Below are 17,706 nucleotides of genomic sequence, written 5' to 3'. Positions count from 1 at the left end.
ACTTGGTTCAAAATATGAAAGAACATTTTGATAAATGTATATAGGGCATACATTTTTCTTTCTGCCTCAGGTCTCAGTATGTCTCAACACAGTACAGGTCTGGAGACATTTTTTTACTGTCATGACTAAGGAGTGCTACTGACATCTAGTGGGTAGTGCCCAGGAATGCTGCTAAATATCCTTCAAAGCACAGGTCGGCCCCTATAATAAGGAATTATCTAAGGTCCAAAATGTCAGTAGTGCTGAGGATAAGAAACTGCTCTACAGGGACAAGTCAGGAGGTTGTTAGCAGTGTCTTGAATTGGGGTAGGGACAGCAAATATGGGACTGTCTTGAACTTGATGATTAGTCATCTGGGAGGAAGTGGAGTTTGAGAGAAAGAAAGACTCTCAGAGTTTTTGCCTGCTCAGATCACATGCTGGGATGGAGAACTCAGAAGGAAACTCTAGTTAGGTAGAGCAAGGCAAAAAGAGACAGGAGTTTGAAGTAGGACATCCAAATGGAGATGTTTGTTTGAAGGCCAGCATTTGAAGCTCTGAAGGAATTTTAGAACTGTCAACAGGTACCACTGTGGTCCTCTGACCCACCCAAACCTCTAGCAAGATTCCATCTCTCCTGCCTCAGAGAATGGACACCACAACTAAACCAGGGACAAAGAGGGCAATTTGGGCCTTTTTAAGTCCCACATGACTTTTCTGAAATTCATGGCTGAGAAAGTGTTGTGCATTTCAATATTTAAACCCTAAAGGCTCAAGGTATAGAGTTCATTGTCATGTTATAAGTAGCAGGCTGGGATAATAGGCAAGTCCAAGTACTTTTCTCTAAGATGAAAAAAGGACTCCATGGGTGGAGAAAGAGGAGAGTCAAGCGGATGTAGAAGAGGAAATGGCTGGGACAAGGGGATTGGGTTGTGGGCACCAAACGGACAGGAGCAGAATCAGCATCAAGACCACCCTGTACCACCTCACCAGGCACCAAGGAGCTTCCTGATTGCACCAGGTGCTATGTCTGGGGAAAACTGAAGACCAGCATCCAGTATGCCCCTGTCTTTAGGCAGCCCTCCATTCCAAGCTGAGAACACTTGTAGGCCCCAGGATAGAGGGAAAGCCCATCACCTACTCTTGGGTAGAGCCGAAGGGATCCACAGTCCATTTCAGATGAACACCAGAGTAATCCCCTACTGCTTTGGCTACATTCCACAGGCAAGTTTCCCTAGAACTGTTTCTGGATGGCTTTTTCTTCTTTTTCCAGTTTACAGAGAGTGAACTCATTTTTCACTCTAAATATTTTCAACCTTCTTAATTGCCATCAATAAAAGGCATGGATTTTTCTTTGTTGTTTAAGCTTATGAAACACACATTTTAGCTATAACTCTCGGTTTCCTGTTTTTTTAAACATTTGTTGGTTTGTTGATTCTTTAAGTCTGCACTCCTGGATAACTTTGAAGATAGAGATGCTGTTTTGTTCAATATTGTATCCTGAGACTATGGCACAGGGCCCAAAACATAGCAGGGGTCTGCAATGGATGCTGTGATGTGTTGCCCAGGTCCCCTTTAGGACCAAGGCACTCACTCCCCCAGATGCTCTTAGTGTCAGCTGCTACAGCTCACTGTCTGATCCAATACTGTAATTGGCTGATGCAGGACAGAGGCTCTGTCCTTTGCCAAGCCAATGCCAGAGCTCCCAGTAAGATTGGCTAAAACCTCTGTGGCAATTCATTCCAGCTCTACCCTTTCTAACCAGTTGTTTCCCTCAAGCCCTTACAAGGGTTGTTTTCAAGAGTACTCCCAGTAACCCTCCTTTGCACAAATCTCTGCCTAGAATCTGTTTCCTGGGGAACCAATTTACGACAATGTTTAATATATATTTGTTGAATAAGTGGATGAAGAGGCTCTTCTATTGTAAACTCACCCTGAGCAGAAAGAATTGTGAAAAACCTCTGAACTTTATTTGTATATTTAACATTTTATTTTGTCATCTCAAGCCCTACAAGTCAGAGCCCACACTCAAATCACTCACCCTGCCTTGGGGCCATGCGCAACCTCTGTACGATGACAGTATCAGTACCCAGTTATTTTAGTTATATTGTCACTTGACCACCAGATGGCAGAGGTGACACTTGGAAAGTCACTCTCTGACCCTAGGTCACCAACCTCAGGATTTAACATTAAACCCATTTAGTACCATTAATTCCCGGCCCTGGTTGGGTCCTGTGGGTGGCAGCCACTAAATGTGTCCCTTTCACGTGGATGTTTCTCTCTTTCTCTCTCTCTTCCTTTCCCTCCCTCCCACTCTATCAGAACAACAAAAAAAATGGAAAAATGTCCTCAGGTGAGGATAAAAGAAAAACAAAACAAACCAAAAAACCCATTTAGTACCATTAATCCCCAAACTCTTGTAATTATAGCATTGTTTCATTTTGCAGGAAAGCGTCACCACACACTTGTCCTCATTTACATATAAAAAGGAGAGTTTGGAATATATTGGAAAGAACTCTGGACACAGCATCAGAACATCTGCACACTGGCCGTTTGTTCCATTTGCACGTTTCATCAGTAAAATGAGAATCTCAGTCCTACATGATTCACAGGTCTGTTGTGAGGAGTAAATGAAAATCACTGGGGCTGGGTGGTCACATGTGTTCCTCCCTAGTCCAGGCCAGTTCTGGGTGTAGGGGGCAGGGATGGAGTCCTGTAGGTGTAGGAACTTTGCCTAAGGGACGAGTGTGAATGATGGTCGCTAAGAATATCTTGATATACATACACTCCAGCCTAAGGCCCTCTGAAGTTTATTCTTCCTCCTGGAAAAGCATAAAGGCTTCCTGCATGCTGGGGTACAGACAGTATGGTTTATTTCTTCTAAGAAGCCTCAACTCCTGCAGTTCTTGTCTGCTACGAGAGCAGGAATAAGTACCTGAGTTGGACAAATTTTTCACACTGCTATGGAATGAATGGTCACTTCACTACTTGAATTCACCCATTCCCACACCACTGTCCGTGGTAGGAAGAGGACCAGGAAAGTTTGGTCCAGGCTTAGCAGCGCCTGGGCTAGTGTGGCAGGGGCAGCCTCCACCTGGCCTGAGCCACACTAGCCTCATCCTAAGAGACCATAGCTGTCAGCTGGCCCCTGCTCAGCCAGAACCACGTGTGACTGGAAGACTGTGATAAAAAATGTGGATGTGCCCTGACTGGGTGGTTCACTTGGCTGGAGTGTTGTCCTATACACCATAAGGTTGCGTGTACGGGAGTGTACGGGAAGCAACCAATTGATATTGCTCTCTCACATTGATTTCTCTCTCTCCCCAAAAATCAATAAAAAACATCCTTGGGTGAGGACAAAAAAAAAAGTGTGTATGTGTCGAGGATGTACAGACAGCTCCCTACTCAGGTGCTGAAGAAATACAACTTAGAAGGAACTGCCGCCTAACTAGTGAAAAAGTTTGACAAGAAGTACAACTCCACCTGGAATTGTATCGAGGGGAGGAGCTTCGGTGATCATGTGACACACGAAACCTACCACTTCACCCACTTCTACTTTGGTCAAATGGCCATTCTTCTTCTGTTCAAATCTGGTTAAAAACGTGGACTGTGCCACGTGCCCAGTGATCCACCCCAAAACAAGGACTGCAGCCTAAACTACAAATTCCCCCCCTTGCGTTGGGGCCCACCTGGGTATTTCAGGATAATCTCATCTTAAGATCCTTAATTTAATCACATCTGTGATGTCCCTTTTACCAAATAAGAAACATGTTCACAGGTCCTAGGATTACCACATGCACATCTTTGGGTAGCTTTTCTTTAGCCTACCTGTAGTTCTTTTGCCCTGGCAGCTTGTGATCAGCTCTTGGTTGGTTGCCTTCTTTCTTGGTGTGCTACCTCATATAAAAAGGTACAACCGCCCTGGCTGGTTTGGCCCCCACGTCGGCCTGCGGTCCAGAGAGACCCGGGTTTGGTTCCCACTAAGGGCATGTACCTCGGTTGCAGTTTGTCCCCGGCCCTAGTTGGGTTGTGTGGGTGGCAAACACTCGATGTATCTCTCTCACATCGATGTTTCTCTCTCTCTCTCTCCCTCCCTCCCTATCTGAACAAAAAATGGAAAAATGTCCTTGGGTGAGGATAAAAAAAAAAAAAAAGGTACACCTCATATTAAATTTGGGTTTTTTCCCCCTTCATTTCCCCTTACCTGGATCAATAGTGTGATTAATCTGTCATTTATTTGGAGTGTGTTTTTATTTAATTGGCTTATTAAGAAATATTATCTTGTATGCTAGTGGCTTATGAAATTATAATTCCCACAGTGTACTAAATACTTTGCTGACAAAGAAAAAACCAGTTTTCTGAAGCATAATTTTGCTGCCTCTCCCAAAACAAAAGTTACATATATGCAAATATTTATGTATACTTGGTTCAAGATACAGTGTATTTCTTTATTAGTCCTGATCAAAATATTACAAAAACAATGCTGTAAAAAACGTTTTGCACACACCTAATCAGTTGATATACACAAGAAAGTTCACAGCGCCATTCTTAGAGCAAACAATCCAAATTTCCAAGGAGTAGAAGGGATACCTGAATGTGGTATATTAAACAACTGAATACTACCTAACAGCGAATGAAATAAATAGACTTGCTTTTATGTGGATTAATGCCAAAAGCAATGCTGAAGGAAGCAAAGTCCTAGAGAAAATGATTCCATGAATAAAATTCAAAATCAAACAAAATAAGGTATGTGGCAAATCTACAAAGAAAAACAAGGGGAGAGGAAATAAAATGCAGAAAAGTAATGATAAAAACCTCAGATCATCAATGTGACTAAAGGTTTGAGGAACTGGAATGTTTCTCAGGTGATTTGTTTCAGTCTGTTTCAGGTCTTCTCCCCGTCCCAGTTCCTAGGGTAGCGTTCGGCATCTAGTTATTTATTTGTAAAGGTCTGAACCATCTGACAGTTTGCACCATCTGTATAATACATATATTCTAAATAGTGGGTAACTATCAAGGATAGCGTCTGGCAACGCTCCGACAGTAGCGCTCATTATTTGCTGAACGAATCAATGCACTTCGGCATACAGTTCATTCAGAACTTCTCATTTTCGTCAAAATTCTTATTGCGGCTTCCGTTCAAAGCCCGCCCACCCCCTATACCCTTTTGCCGGCTTAAAAATTGTTAGGCGCCTCGTTCCCAAAACCCAGAGGCAGTTTTCTCCCGCTTTCTGGGCTGGGCAAGCCGAATGGAGAAGGGTGGAGTGTCTGAGTGGAGCAAAAGGTGTTTCCCACCCACTCAGGGGCGTGGAGGCCACCGTCTAAGCTGCGCTAAGGGCACTGAGGTGGGCGGGACTCCAACCTGCCGGCTCAGTCCCAGCCCCGGCGGTAAGGTACCGCGCACGCTTTCAAGTCGGAGTCCAGCCAAATGCACTAACACCCGTTCCCCGGTGACATCACGACCTTCCGGACTCCTGATTGGAGGAGAGCGTTAGCTTAATTCTCGCGATGACGTCTCCTACAGGTCCTCCAGCTTCCCTCCCTTCCCCGCGACCCGGTAGTCGACAGAAGACCACGTTGAAAGCCACCGAGACGCCGTAGAACTGTACCAGCTTCCGGGACTCATCTAGACGGCCGCGACTCTTGGACGCCCACGGGCACGAGGTTTGGTTCTCAGGCGTCCTGTCTGCCAGACCTGCCGGTTGCGCGTGACTCCCCATCGCTGGGCTCGGCCAATTTGTTAGCGGCCGCCAGGTGATTCGCACCAATTCCCCTTTAGTATCGCGAGAATATGATGTGAAACAGATTTCCCGTCGCTTAGGTCTCCTTGGAGACAGCATTTTAACCTTTTTTTTTTTTTTTTCCACCTCTTATTTCACGGACTCCACCTGGTTCGAAAATTGCCTAGAGAATGTTTGTGGGAGTCGGCCAGAAAGATGTAGATGGGAGTGAGGTAGCGCTGAAAAGGGAAGCAGCCAGGGGAGTATAATTTGCTGAGCATCTTCTGGCCACTAAGCAATGTCTTAAAGGTGGGCGTGGGGTTTTCTCTGATAGGGAAGGCCTGGTTCATCAAGATAAATGTCTAGGCATCCATTGAGCACACATGAGTACCGCGCATTTTTCTGTGTAGTCTCGAAATTTCTAAGATCAAATCCTGCAAACTTGCTCACCATTCACCATGGAATAGCTTCCCCAGTTATCTGTCGAAACTTTGTACAATGATTTCCATTTTTATTACTATTTTCTGGTAAGTGTTTTTTCACATGCCATTGCTATATTGATATCTTAATTTGCATAGTTCATCAGTGTCGGGACCAGCTTGTCACTTACATATAGATACTAGGTAGTACACCTTTCTGCTGTTAAAGGCACACATCACTTGTAGAACATCTCTGACAAATGTTTGCTAGTTAATTCATGTGTTTGTTCCCCTAATATTTACTAAGCACCTAATATGCACCAGATGCTGTTTTAGGAATTGAGAATTAAAACAGTGGACAAACCAGATTGAAGTTGCTACCCTCATGGACTTTACTACTTAGGGAACACAAACAATATACAAATAAACAAATCATTGTAATTTCAGATAGTAGTAAATACTATGAAGAAAAAGTAATGGGAATGATGTGTATATGAGTAGGACTGGTGGCATTTAATTAATTTTTTAGACGTTTTTAAAAAAATGAGTTTTGGAGAGAGAGATTGATGTTTGTTGTTCCACTTTCTTTATGCATTCATTGGTTCTTCTTGTATGTGCCCGGGCGGGAGATCAAACCCGCAACCTTGGTATATCGGACAATGCTCTAACCAACTGAACTATCTGACTAGGGCTATGAATAGTGTGCCATTTTAGATAGAGTAGTCACAGAAGAGTTCTCTTAGGAGGGGTTATTCTAGAAGAGACCTGAAGGAGTCAGCCTTACAAGCATTTGGTGGAATGAGCATTAACAGGCAGAGGTATCAGGACAGGCAAAGCCCCTTAGATGGGAATAAGAGCATCAGAAAGAGCTGAGCACCTGAGATGGTGAAGAGAAGATTAATTTGAAATGAAATGCAGGAAGTCAGGGCCAGATTATGTAGGGCCTCGAAGACCAAAATCTCAAGTTTGGATTTTATTGTAAGTATAATTGGAAGCCATTGGAAAGCCCAAGAAAGTAATTAGATTTGATTGGAGATTTTTAAAAGATTGCTTGGATGATTTTGAAGAGGTTGGATTTTTCAGAGGCAAAGGTAGGACTGAGGAAACCAGTTAGGGGGCTATTGCAGGAGTCCAAATGAAAAGGGTTCATTCAACTTCTTTTTTGGATATTTCTGGTGTTGGGAATTCTCTGTTTAAAAGACAGCCCATTCCATAGTTGGAACATGGAGTTATTTCTCTGAATTGAGCTGGAATCTGCCTCCCTGAAGCTTATACTTTTTCCTAATCTTATAACAGGACAAAAGACTCTATACCTCTTTTCTGACCAGGTCAGCAGCCCTTTAAGGCACTTGTCCTGTCCTTTTTTCTCCAGACCACCTTTGGTTAACTAAGCTATTCTCTGAAGGAGGTGCTTTCTAGGCCCTTAAGAAATCTGGTTGGTCCTTGGAATCTTCATCATTTATAATGGATCCTTAAGATGTGGTCACCTTCACTGCACCTGTGGGATGACCAAGGGATCATGCACTCTCTTAGTCCACCTGACTTCTGATCTGCTTTTTAGCAATTATGTTCTGCTGTTGGCTCACATTGAGCTGTTTCAAACAACATATTCAACTGTTTCTAATCACATTTCATCTTCTGCACCCTGATCCTGTGTTTCTATATTATATTTTTTCATTAAAATTTTTTTAAAAAATATGTTTTCATTGATTTTTTTTTAAGAGAGAGATAGAAACATCCATTGCCTGGCTCCTGCATGCCCCCTACTGGGGATCAAGCTGGAAACTCAGACATGTGCCCTGACCAGGAATCAAACCAGGACTTCTTAGTCCATGGGATGACGCACAATCCACTGAGCCACACTGGCTGGACTAGATTATATTTTTTCTAATCTAAATACATTTATTTCTATTTCTCTTGGTAAGTTTATTCTAGTTCTTTGGGCTGTTTTTAAAATCCTGATCCCATCATGCAACGTCCTCCCAGTGTTGTATCTTTTATAAATTAACATAGAAATTCTGTTATAAATTCACTGTGTTATGTCCTGTAATATCTGCCACGTATACACTGCCAAAAATGCTAACTGCACCAAGGAAGGAGCCTTGTGTGACATTTCCCTAGTGACTTCTCTCTAGATGATATGGTACTATTAGTGTGTGTTTTTCAAGTACATTTGTTCAGTCCATTATGAACCCTGGTAACTAAAACAAACTGTTAACTAAAAGCAAACTCACAAGGTTAGTATGCCAAAGTTTTATTTATCAAATAATTTGCAGAAATCAGAATACCATGTGTTATGACACCTTCTGATCTGTCAGTCTAAGTTACTGAGATTAATTACACTTTATTTCTGGAAAACCATGCTGGTTTCTTTTGTTATTATTGAAATGAAGGTTTGCTGTATTTTAAAATACAAAAACTGGCCTGGCTGTTGTGGCTCAGCGGTTGCATGTCGACCCATGCACCAAGAGGTCACCGGTTCCATTCCCAGTCAGGGCACATGCCCAGGTCGTGGGCCCAATCCCCAGTGTGGGGCATGTAGGAGGTGGCCAATTGATGTTCTCTCTCATTGATGTTTCTATCTCTCTCTCCCTCTCCCTTTCTCTCTCTCTAAAATCAATAAAGAAAAAAAAAAAAAAGACTGGCTTAGATTAGGTAACTTTAGACAATAATAAACTCTTCTTGAGTATAAAAGAAGTTTTCCTTTTCAGAGCAGAAATCCTTAGACCAGTGGTTCTCAACCTACAGCAAATTGGCTCCCCAGGGGATCATTAGGAAATGGCTGGAAATATTTTTTGGTTGTCACAACTTAGTGGGAAGAAAATGCTATTAGCATCTAGTGGGTAGAGGCCAGTAAGTGTTCATCATCCTACCGTGCACAGGACAACAACCCCACGACAAAGAATTATCTGGCCAAAAATGTCAGTAGTACTAAGGTTCGGGAAACCCACATTAGACAATACCTTAAACTCTTTCTTGCAGGGACTACTATTGTATTTAAAATGGTTGTAAAGAAGAAGAAAGAAATACAGGTTGCTGCATTGACTGTTTGTCATCAGGACCTTGAAACTTTGAGATGTAAGTGTTTTCTGACTTTATTTTCCAGGTTGCAAATAGAGTATTTTTATCTTTAGGACTTCATATCACCTAATGTTCAAAATCTTGCTATTTTTTTTTTAAACATGTTCTTTATATTCAGTTTGGATGTAAAATGGTTTTCTTAAAATTCTACCTCAGACTAAATTCTACCTTATTTTTTGGGCTTATAAATATTTAAATTTTATAGAATGCATAACAAGGCAAACTCATATCCATATATTGTTAAATCACTGAAGAAATTGTGTGTGTGTCTATTATGCAGCTTTGGCTGATGTGGAAGGGAAAAATCTAGCTTCTTTGCTGTTACATTGTGTACAACTCACTGATGGAGTGTCACAAATCCGTTATGTTAAACAGGTAAGGCTGAATTGATGCATCTTGAAGATTATCATGCTATTATAGACTTTTAAAACATGTTTTTATTGGTTTTTTAGAGAGAGGAAGGGAGAAAGTGATAGAAACATTGATGTGAGAGAAAAACATCAATCGGCTGCCTCCTACATGCCTTCTATTGGGGATCAAGCCTGAAACCCAGGCATGTGCCCTGACTGGGAATTGAACCCGGACCTCTCAGTCTATGGGGTCACTGATCCACACTGACTGGGCTGGACTTTTTAAATTAATTGATAAATTTTGGCTCCTGATTATTTAATATCAGTGTAGCATTAAAGAGTAGTTTTTTCTTTCTGTTTATTGTATAATGTCTTTTTACTTAAAGTAGCGATAGATGCTTTTTTCAGGCCCCTACCACCACTGGAGCTGTAAATAGACAGGATAATGAGATAACTGTACATACCTTTTGTGGAGATAAATTTTTTAAAAATTATTTCTACTAATCAGAATCTTTAAAACTTTTTTAGTAGGCACATTAAAAATTCATGTAAGATGTAAATAGCCCTGGCCGGTTTGGCTCAGCGATTAGAGCGTCAGCCTGCGGACCAGAGTCCTGGGTTTGGTTCTCGCTAAGGGCATGTTCCTTGGTTGCAGTTTGTCCCTGGTCCTGGTTGGGGTCATGTGGGTGGCGACCACTCGGTGTGTCTCTCTCACATTGATGTTTCTCTCTCTCACTTCCTCCCTCTCTCCCTCCTGCTCTATCTGAAGATAAATACAAAAATGTCCTTGGGTGAGGGTAAAAAAATAAATAAATAAATACTATTCTTATTAGTATTTCAATATTAGGATTTACCATTTGACCTTGCATAATATTTTTTTGGAAAGCAATTAAACGTATTATAGGTTTTTCACTACTGCTACAGAATTCCTGTACCTTAAGCCGTTGACAGGTCTGTAATTCTCAATGAAAGTGGGTCTGGAGGGTAAAGTGGGAGTTGGGGGCATATGTTAAAAAGGTTAATAAATACTGAAATAGGTGTTTAAATCAGTATCCTTAACAGTGCAGTGTGGAATATATTTCACATTGAGAATTAAAGGAGTATTTGAATCCATGTTACTTTGTAATGCTTGATATTAGAACAAATTATTATGACTTTGAATTGTTTGGATTATAGATTGTACCTATACTGGAGAAGGCAGATAAAAATGGCACGTGTGATCCATCTATTAAAAGTTGCTTGGATATTTTAGCAGGCATTTATCTTTCTTTGAGTCTAAAGAATCCCTTGAAGAAAGTCTTGGCAAGGTAAGGAAGAAAGGAAGGGAAGTGGGCATTATAAATGTTCAATTTGATCAAAAGTAACCAATATTAAAAAATTTTCCCCCCTGATTTGGTTTTAGACTTGGGACTATTTGTTTATACACTAACACTACATTTTTATTCACTATCGTTTGACAATGTAGTTTAATTATGTGTAAGAGGGATCTCTAGTGGCTCTTCTTTCTCAGAATATTTTCATTTTTGATTTTTTTTTTTCATTCTAGAAAAACTTTAGAATTAGCCAGATTTTTAAAAAGTGCCTACTGGTTTTGATTTAGATTAATTGATGTAAAGTGGAATTAAATTTATCCATTCAGTAAACTTTTACTGACCACCTACTGTATGTCAAGTATTCGAGGCTTTGGGGATACAGTGAACAAAACAGTCTAGAATGGAGATTGCATTCTAAGAGGAAGATATAAAATACACAAAATAAAGAAGCAAAAGATAGGATTAGATGGTATGAGTGGTATGGAGAAAAATAGAGCAGAGTAGAGGGAAAAGGAGACCCAAGGATGAGATGAGAGTTATAGTTTAAAACATAGTGGTCACTTTAGATATCTTTGCTCAATTGTTATTGATAGGTGATATTTGAAAATGACCCAAAAAGGGTGGGAGAATGATTATTGGGTATATTTGAGGGAAAAGTGTTCCAGGTGGAGAAAATAGCAGGAGGAAAGGCTTTAGCATGTTGGAACAAAGGAGAAAGCCACATAGTTAGAGTTAGTGAACAGGGATCAAGATGTCTTGTAAGTCATTATAAGCTCTCGACTATATTTTGACTCGGGGGGGACATTATCGGATGATTTTTGGCAGAGGAATAACATGGTATTTTGGTAATATCACTCTGGCTACTCTGTTGAGGATAGTCTATGTTATTTTCTGGTAGTATTTTGAAAGTCTAGTTCAATATTCCTTCATTTTTATTGATTCCCCTTCCTCTCCACATATCGTTGTACTATAGAGGTGTCAAGATTTTCAATATTTGCTTCTTTTTCTAGCTCACTAAATTGCCTACCTGAATTTTTTCTAACTGAGGCCATACGAAGTTTTACTTCTCATCTTCAGGAAGAATTGAATACTACTGATCTATACTCTTATAGAAAAGTAATTGACAATATATCTTCCTGTATGGAGAACTTTAACTTGGGTAAGCCAACTCTTTTCTAGTACCTTTTCTGGTTGACACCTGTAATTACATCATTGTTTTTAAATGATGTTAATTTTGCTCCTGAAACTTCTTACCAGTGTTAATTTTTTCTCCCACAGGTATTACAAGTGTTAATAATCTTCTTGAAAATGGTAAGTCCTGTTATTTTACTTTATTCTGAAAGGTGACTGCTTGTATGAATCATTTTGGAACAGGTTCTTTAAGTTTATTGATAGAATACTGCAGATAACTAAGGTCCATCATGTTCCGTCCTTATAAATTTCTACTTCTACACTATGATATCAGTTTAGGTAACTGATTTAAAATATTTTCATATATTGAAGTTAAAGTTCACAGTTTTTAAATTCTGGTTTGTCATTATATTCTTTTTCTTTTCAGTACTTCATTTTCTACAGAAGAGTTTAATTGAGATTGCAGAAGAAAATAGGCAAGTGTTACATTAATGTTAGACCTAATTATTTAAATTTATTTTTTAGAGGTTTGATATTTAATTTTTAAAAATCAAATAAATTATTATGAGAATAAATGAGAAAGGGAAGAGCTCTTTCCTCTGCCTGAATGTTCCTTTTTCATAGCATCCTGTTCTTATTTTGTAGGTGAAGTTCTCTCTCTTATTTCTCTTAACATATTGACAGTTTTTTAAAGTTTTTAATCTTTACACAGCCTCTATTTCTTCCAAGTTGCTTTTTTTCTATTTGGTGCTTTTGGTCACTATATTAATTGCTAGAAGCTTTTCTCAAAAGTCTGGTGATCCTAGGCCGACACGCATATTTAAGAATGGGTCACTGAAAGTTTATTTGAATTAAGAATGGGTCACTGAAAGTTGATTTGAATCTTTGTGTAGATGGATGTGGTCGATTGCAGGTTTTATTGTGGGTTAGTCTAGCTCTGCTTTTTCTTTGGGGAACCTGTGATGTCAGTATCTTTAGGTCCTTTTGCATGGGTAGTGGATTCACCATGGAAGAATCTTTCAAACCATTGGCTTAATATTCTGATTGATGGGTCTGAAAGCCTAAGTCTTGCCATTTGGCATTCATTTTGCATATATATACCTAATTCTCCTGTTTGCAGTATGATATTGCTACGATATCTGTGTGTGCTGTCTTCCTGGCTAGACACCTGCTATTTTACCATCTCTAGAGGTAGACCAGTTGTTTACTGGCTTGGAGGTATGATCCAGAGTTTTTATTCTTTTTCAGCAGACTTGTTGCCAGGAGTACCCACAATTTCTTAGGCTTTAGGGCCTGTAGATCATGTTGCTTCTGGGTTTGTTCTCTGGCTCAGTTGTCACCTTTCTTGATTTTCTAAGTCAGTTATCACTTATCCATCTGCTTTGCAGCTTCTACATTTTTACTATTGTTTCATTGTCTATTTGTTGTTCTTATGTATTTATGTCTTTTTATGTTTTAAATCCCTTGGGTGTCAGTTTAAGGAGGTTCTGGGGGACAGTAGAAGTAGTATCTGTGGGCCATCTTTAACCCAAAGTCTCCTTTTGCCTTACCAGGAAGGAGCTCCTTCTCTGTTGCCTTTTAGGCTCTTCTTTTTACCTCTTCAGTGTGGGTTCTGTTTTTTTTTATTCTCTTTGTTTTGACTACTTAATATCATCCACTTCTTTAGTGTTATTTATCATCTCTGGACTTAGGATTTCCAGATTTATCACTCCAATTTATCTCTCTTCCCTGAGTAGTAAATTTATATAGTCAGTTGTCTCCTAGACATCTTAACCGTGAGTGTTTTACATGTGTCTTAAATTCAATGTGTCCAAAAGAAAATTCACTGTCTTTTCATCCCTTTCTACAACCAGTGGTAACCTGTATTCATTCTACTTTCTGTCTCTTTGAATTTGCGTATTCTAAATACCTCAAATAAGTGGAATAGTTGTCTTTTTGTGTCTGGTTTATTTCAATTATTGTATTTTAAAGGTTAGTTCATGTTGTAATATGTATTAGAATTTTATTCCTTTTTATGGCCGAATAATATTTCATTATATATATAAGTATATGCCACAGTTTATTTATCCATTTATCTGTTGATGGATATTTGAGTTATTTTTACATTTTGACTAATGTGACTAATGCTGCTATAAACATTGGTAGACCAGGATCTGTTTGAATCTCTATTTTCAGTTCTTTTGGTCATATACCTAGGAGTAGAATGCTGGATCATATGGTAATTCTATGTTTAACTTTTTAAGGAACCCCCAAACTCTGTTTTCATATTATCACCCTGTGTTATGCTATGTTGAGAATAGGCTAAGGTGAGCAAGGATAGAAGCTGGGAGACCAGTTAGGAGGTTATTATACTAACCCAAGGGAGAGATAAGAGTGGCTCAGGCCAGGAGTGGAGGTGGTCTGATTCTGGATATATTTTGAAGGAAAGTAGAACCAATAGATGGAATGAGGAGGATAGGAGTTAAGGATGGTTACAGAATTTTTGTAGGATAGAGATCCCAGCAGGTGCAGCAGGTTTGAAAGTGAAGATAGGTTCATGCAGTTTAAGTTGTCTGTTAGATGTCCAAATGAAGATGCTAAATAGGAAGCTTCTTTTACAAGCCTAGAATTAGAGAGGTTTGGGCTAGAGATAAAAATTTGGAAATTGTCAGATATAGATTATAATTTAAAGCTAATGAATTAGCTAGATGAGATCAACATTAAGGGAATGAATTAGATGGACAAAAAAGAGGACTAAAGTCTGAGTCATGGAGAATGCTAACATAAAGAGGTCAGGGAGAATAGGTTGAACTAGGCAAAGTGTTTAAGAAGTGATGGTGAAGAAGGAGAGAGTCTGGCAGAGCCTGGCATCTTAGAAGCTAGGTGAAGAAAGTGTATCAAAGTCGAGGAAGAGTTCAAGTTTATAAATTGTGTTATTCATTTTTAATTTGTTATGTTTACTCTAAAAAAGAGAAGTAAGGTTAGTTATTGGTTGAGAAAGAGGGGAATGTTGAGATAAGTTAAGAGTGTTGAAAGTTTCCAATACATGTCTACATAATTGGAATGTTTTTGGGACTAGAAAAGAAAGGCATAAATGTCTGCTATAATCTTAAATTGATTTTGGCCCCTTGATTAGGAATGTGTTATTTTGAAGAAGGATAGAAATGGTGACATTTTTACTTGACTTTTCTTTTGTAATGATGTCTTTTCTTCATTGTAGAAAATTTGCTGGAAATCATATTGTTCAAACGCAGTTGATGAATGACTTATTGGTAGGCATTAGAGTTTCAGTAATGTTGGTACAGAAAGTGCAAGGCCTCCAGAGAATTAATTTGCAGATTTCCAATTCTCCCACATGGCAGACTATGTGTGAATTGCTGAGTATTTTTTCCAAGTTTTTAAACGATGGTAAGTGTAAAAACATACAAATGATGATTATAATTGTCACTTAATTTTTGCTAATAATGGTATAAAATATATAATACTTAAAGAGATGTAGAACTTCTTCTTTCCCGACCCCTCAAATTGGGGAAAGGCCTGGGATTTTGAAATTTTAATGCTTTTTCTTTCAAATATGCCAATTCAGCAAGGGCTAAGGTTGAAGGATTTTTCTAAGTGTGTGTGTATTGTATACAAAGAAGAAAACCTAACAGTCTTAGTGTTGAAAGGTCATAGACTTTAAATAGCAAAAGAAAATTCTTGAGAAGAAATTTCCAAATTTGGAAGGAAGATATGGAAAGGTTGATATAATCCTCACACTTCTCTTAGCAGCAGGTATTATCTTCAAATAATGACAGTAGTCTTTGTGGGGCCGGTCATTATGCCTCCTTATACTCATATGTTGCTTTTATTCATATGAACTGTACCACTGGGAAACCAAATAGTTAATGAGAAGACATTGTCTTTTTTTTTTTTTTTGGTACGTGCCCTCAGCAGGACCCGAACCTGGGACTCTGGTCCACAGGCTGATGCTCCAACCGCTGAGCCAAACCGGCCAGGGCGAGAAGTCATGTCTTTTTATAGAAGTATTTCAACTAATAAAATGGAATGAAATGACAGAATTAGAATATTACCATTTTGTAACCCCCAGTGAATTGATGTAGACATTAAGCATCAGTGGCTGCTAACATTACAGAAACAACCAGATGACATGTGCCGCTTAGAGTCTTGCCTTTACCACCTAGTCTTCCCAAAGGGATTGAGCTTGAGACTGATCTTGTCTCTAGGTCACCTACCAAATTACAGGAATTACAGAGGACAGAGGAATATATTGAACTGCACCAGGAGTAAACAAATGCAATATCCATATTGTGGGAAACTCAACAGATCTTAAGACCAGAGTTCTTCAACAGAAGAAATGTAACAGAAAGCGGTGGAGAGGGCATATGTAGATTAAAAGACTCTTAGACACATATAAAATTTCTAGAAAATGGACAAAACTAAATTATGGTGTTTAGGGCTGCACGTTTGACCAATAAAACTTTTCTAAAAACCAAAGATGTCATTACTATGAAAGGATAATTCTTACTCAGGGTGAGAGAAAGGGGCTTGTGATTGGGATGAGGCACATTGGTAAGCCTTCCGGGCTGGGTGGCTGAGTTCTGTTTCTTGCCGTAGATGGTGGTATAAGGGTATTTGCGGTCTAATAATTCATTAAGCTATTTATACATTTGTTTTGGGTGGTTTTCTGGATCTGTTTTATGTTATCTGTGTTTTATATTATGTTATCTGTGTTTTAAGATAAACAAAAAAAGTTATACTTAACACATAAATATCTACATAAAAAGTTATGCCCTGGCCGGTTTGGCTCAGCGGTTAGAGCATCGGCCTGTGGTCCAGAGAGACCCAGGTTTGGTTCCCGCTAAGGGCACGTACCTTGGTTGTAGTTTGTCCCCGGCCCTGGTTGGGTTGTGTGGGAGGTGGCCACTCGATGTGTCCCTTTCACAATGTGTCGATGTTTCTCTCTCTCTCTCTCCTTCCCACTCTATCTGAACAAAAAATGGAAAAATGTCCTCGGGTGAGGATTAAAAAAAAACAACGTTATATTACCTTGTCATCCTTTACCCTCCTGTTCTATGTTAATATATGTATGAGTATTAATTTAATTTAAAAATACACTAATGGGATCTGTTCAGAGCTCTTCTTTGTAGGAACAGTAACTGACTCTAGGTTTTGCTAGGCTGATGAGAAACAAATAGGAATGTCATTATTTATGTTTTTAACCGTGGTAACTTATGGAAGTCCTAGCTAAGTTGTCCATTTAGTTTTTTTTTTTTTTGCCTAGGATCTCTGATAGGTATTAAAAGGAAAGTTACTTTTACTAAGACATAATTCATGGACATCTTTTCTGAGGATGTTTGCTTTTAAAAGAGAAATTTGTTAAATCTAAAAAAATGACTTATGTGGTGAAATGCAGGGAAGACATGATTTTAATATCAGACAGCCTCTTTTGTGAAAAGTTGATGGCACCTAATCAATGCCATTTTCCCCGGGATTTTAAAGCTTCATGTGTCAGTAAAGTGTTTAGCTATAAGCAACAGAAAACTGAACTTCAGGATCTTAAGCGTATGTGCCTCCCCTCCTTCCCACATAACCAGCAGTTCAGAAGCACATGATCTGAAACTACTGTAGGCAGTCTAGGACCCACACATTTCTGCCTTTCGGCTCTGCCATCTTAAGCATGTTGGCTTTCTCTCACATGTTTGCTGCTTCATGGTTGCCATATAGCTGCTGTA

At 39.3% G+C, this 17,706-nt stretch overlaps 1 protein-coding gene across 1 annotated transcript in view; it reads left to right on the top strand.

Moving 5' to 3' along the window:
* Nucleotides 1-5,525: 5,525 nt before the first annotated feature.
* The window catches only part of THADA (THADA armadillo repeat containing), a 323,998-nt gene continuing 311,817 nt past the window's right edge, over nt 5,526-17,706 (top strand). Inside the window, exons 1-8 of the mRNA XM_036262631.1 lie at nt 5,526-5,732; nt 9,100-9,195; nt 9,479-9,573; nt 10,725-10,855; nt 11,872-12,020; nt 12,140-12,172; nt 12,420-12,468; nt 15,192-15,379. Coding sequence (XP_036118524.1) covers nt 9,120-9,195; nt 9,479-9,573; nt 10,725-10,855; nt 11,872-12,020; nt 12,140-12,172; nt 12,420-12,468; nt 15,192-15,379 — 721 coding nt within the window. The 5' untranslated portion in view covers nt 5,526-5,732; nt 9,100-9,119. The remainder of the gene's footprint in view (nt 5,733-9,099; nt 9,196-9,478; nt 9,574-10,724; nt 10,856-11,871; nt 12,021-12,139; nt 12,173-12,419; nt 12,469-15,191; nt 15,380-17,706) is intronic.

Source organism: Molossus molossus, unplaced genomic scaffold (assembly GCF_014108415.1).
Source record: "Molossus molossus isolate mMolMol1 unplaced genomic scaffold, mMolMol1.p scaffold_m16_p_15, whole genome shotgun sequence".
Taxonomy (NCBI): Eukaryota; Metazoa; Chordata; class Mammalia; order Chiroptera; family Molossidae; genus Molossus; species Molossus molossus.
Note: the sequence above shows the minus strand (reverse complement) of the source record. Positions and strands in the feature narration are given on the sequence as shown.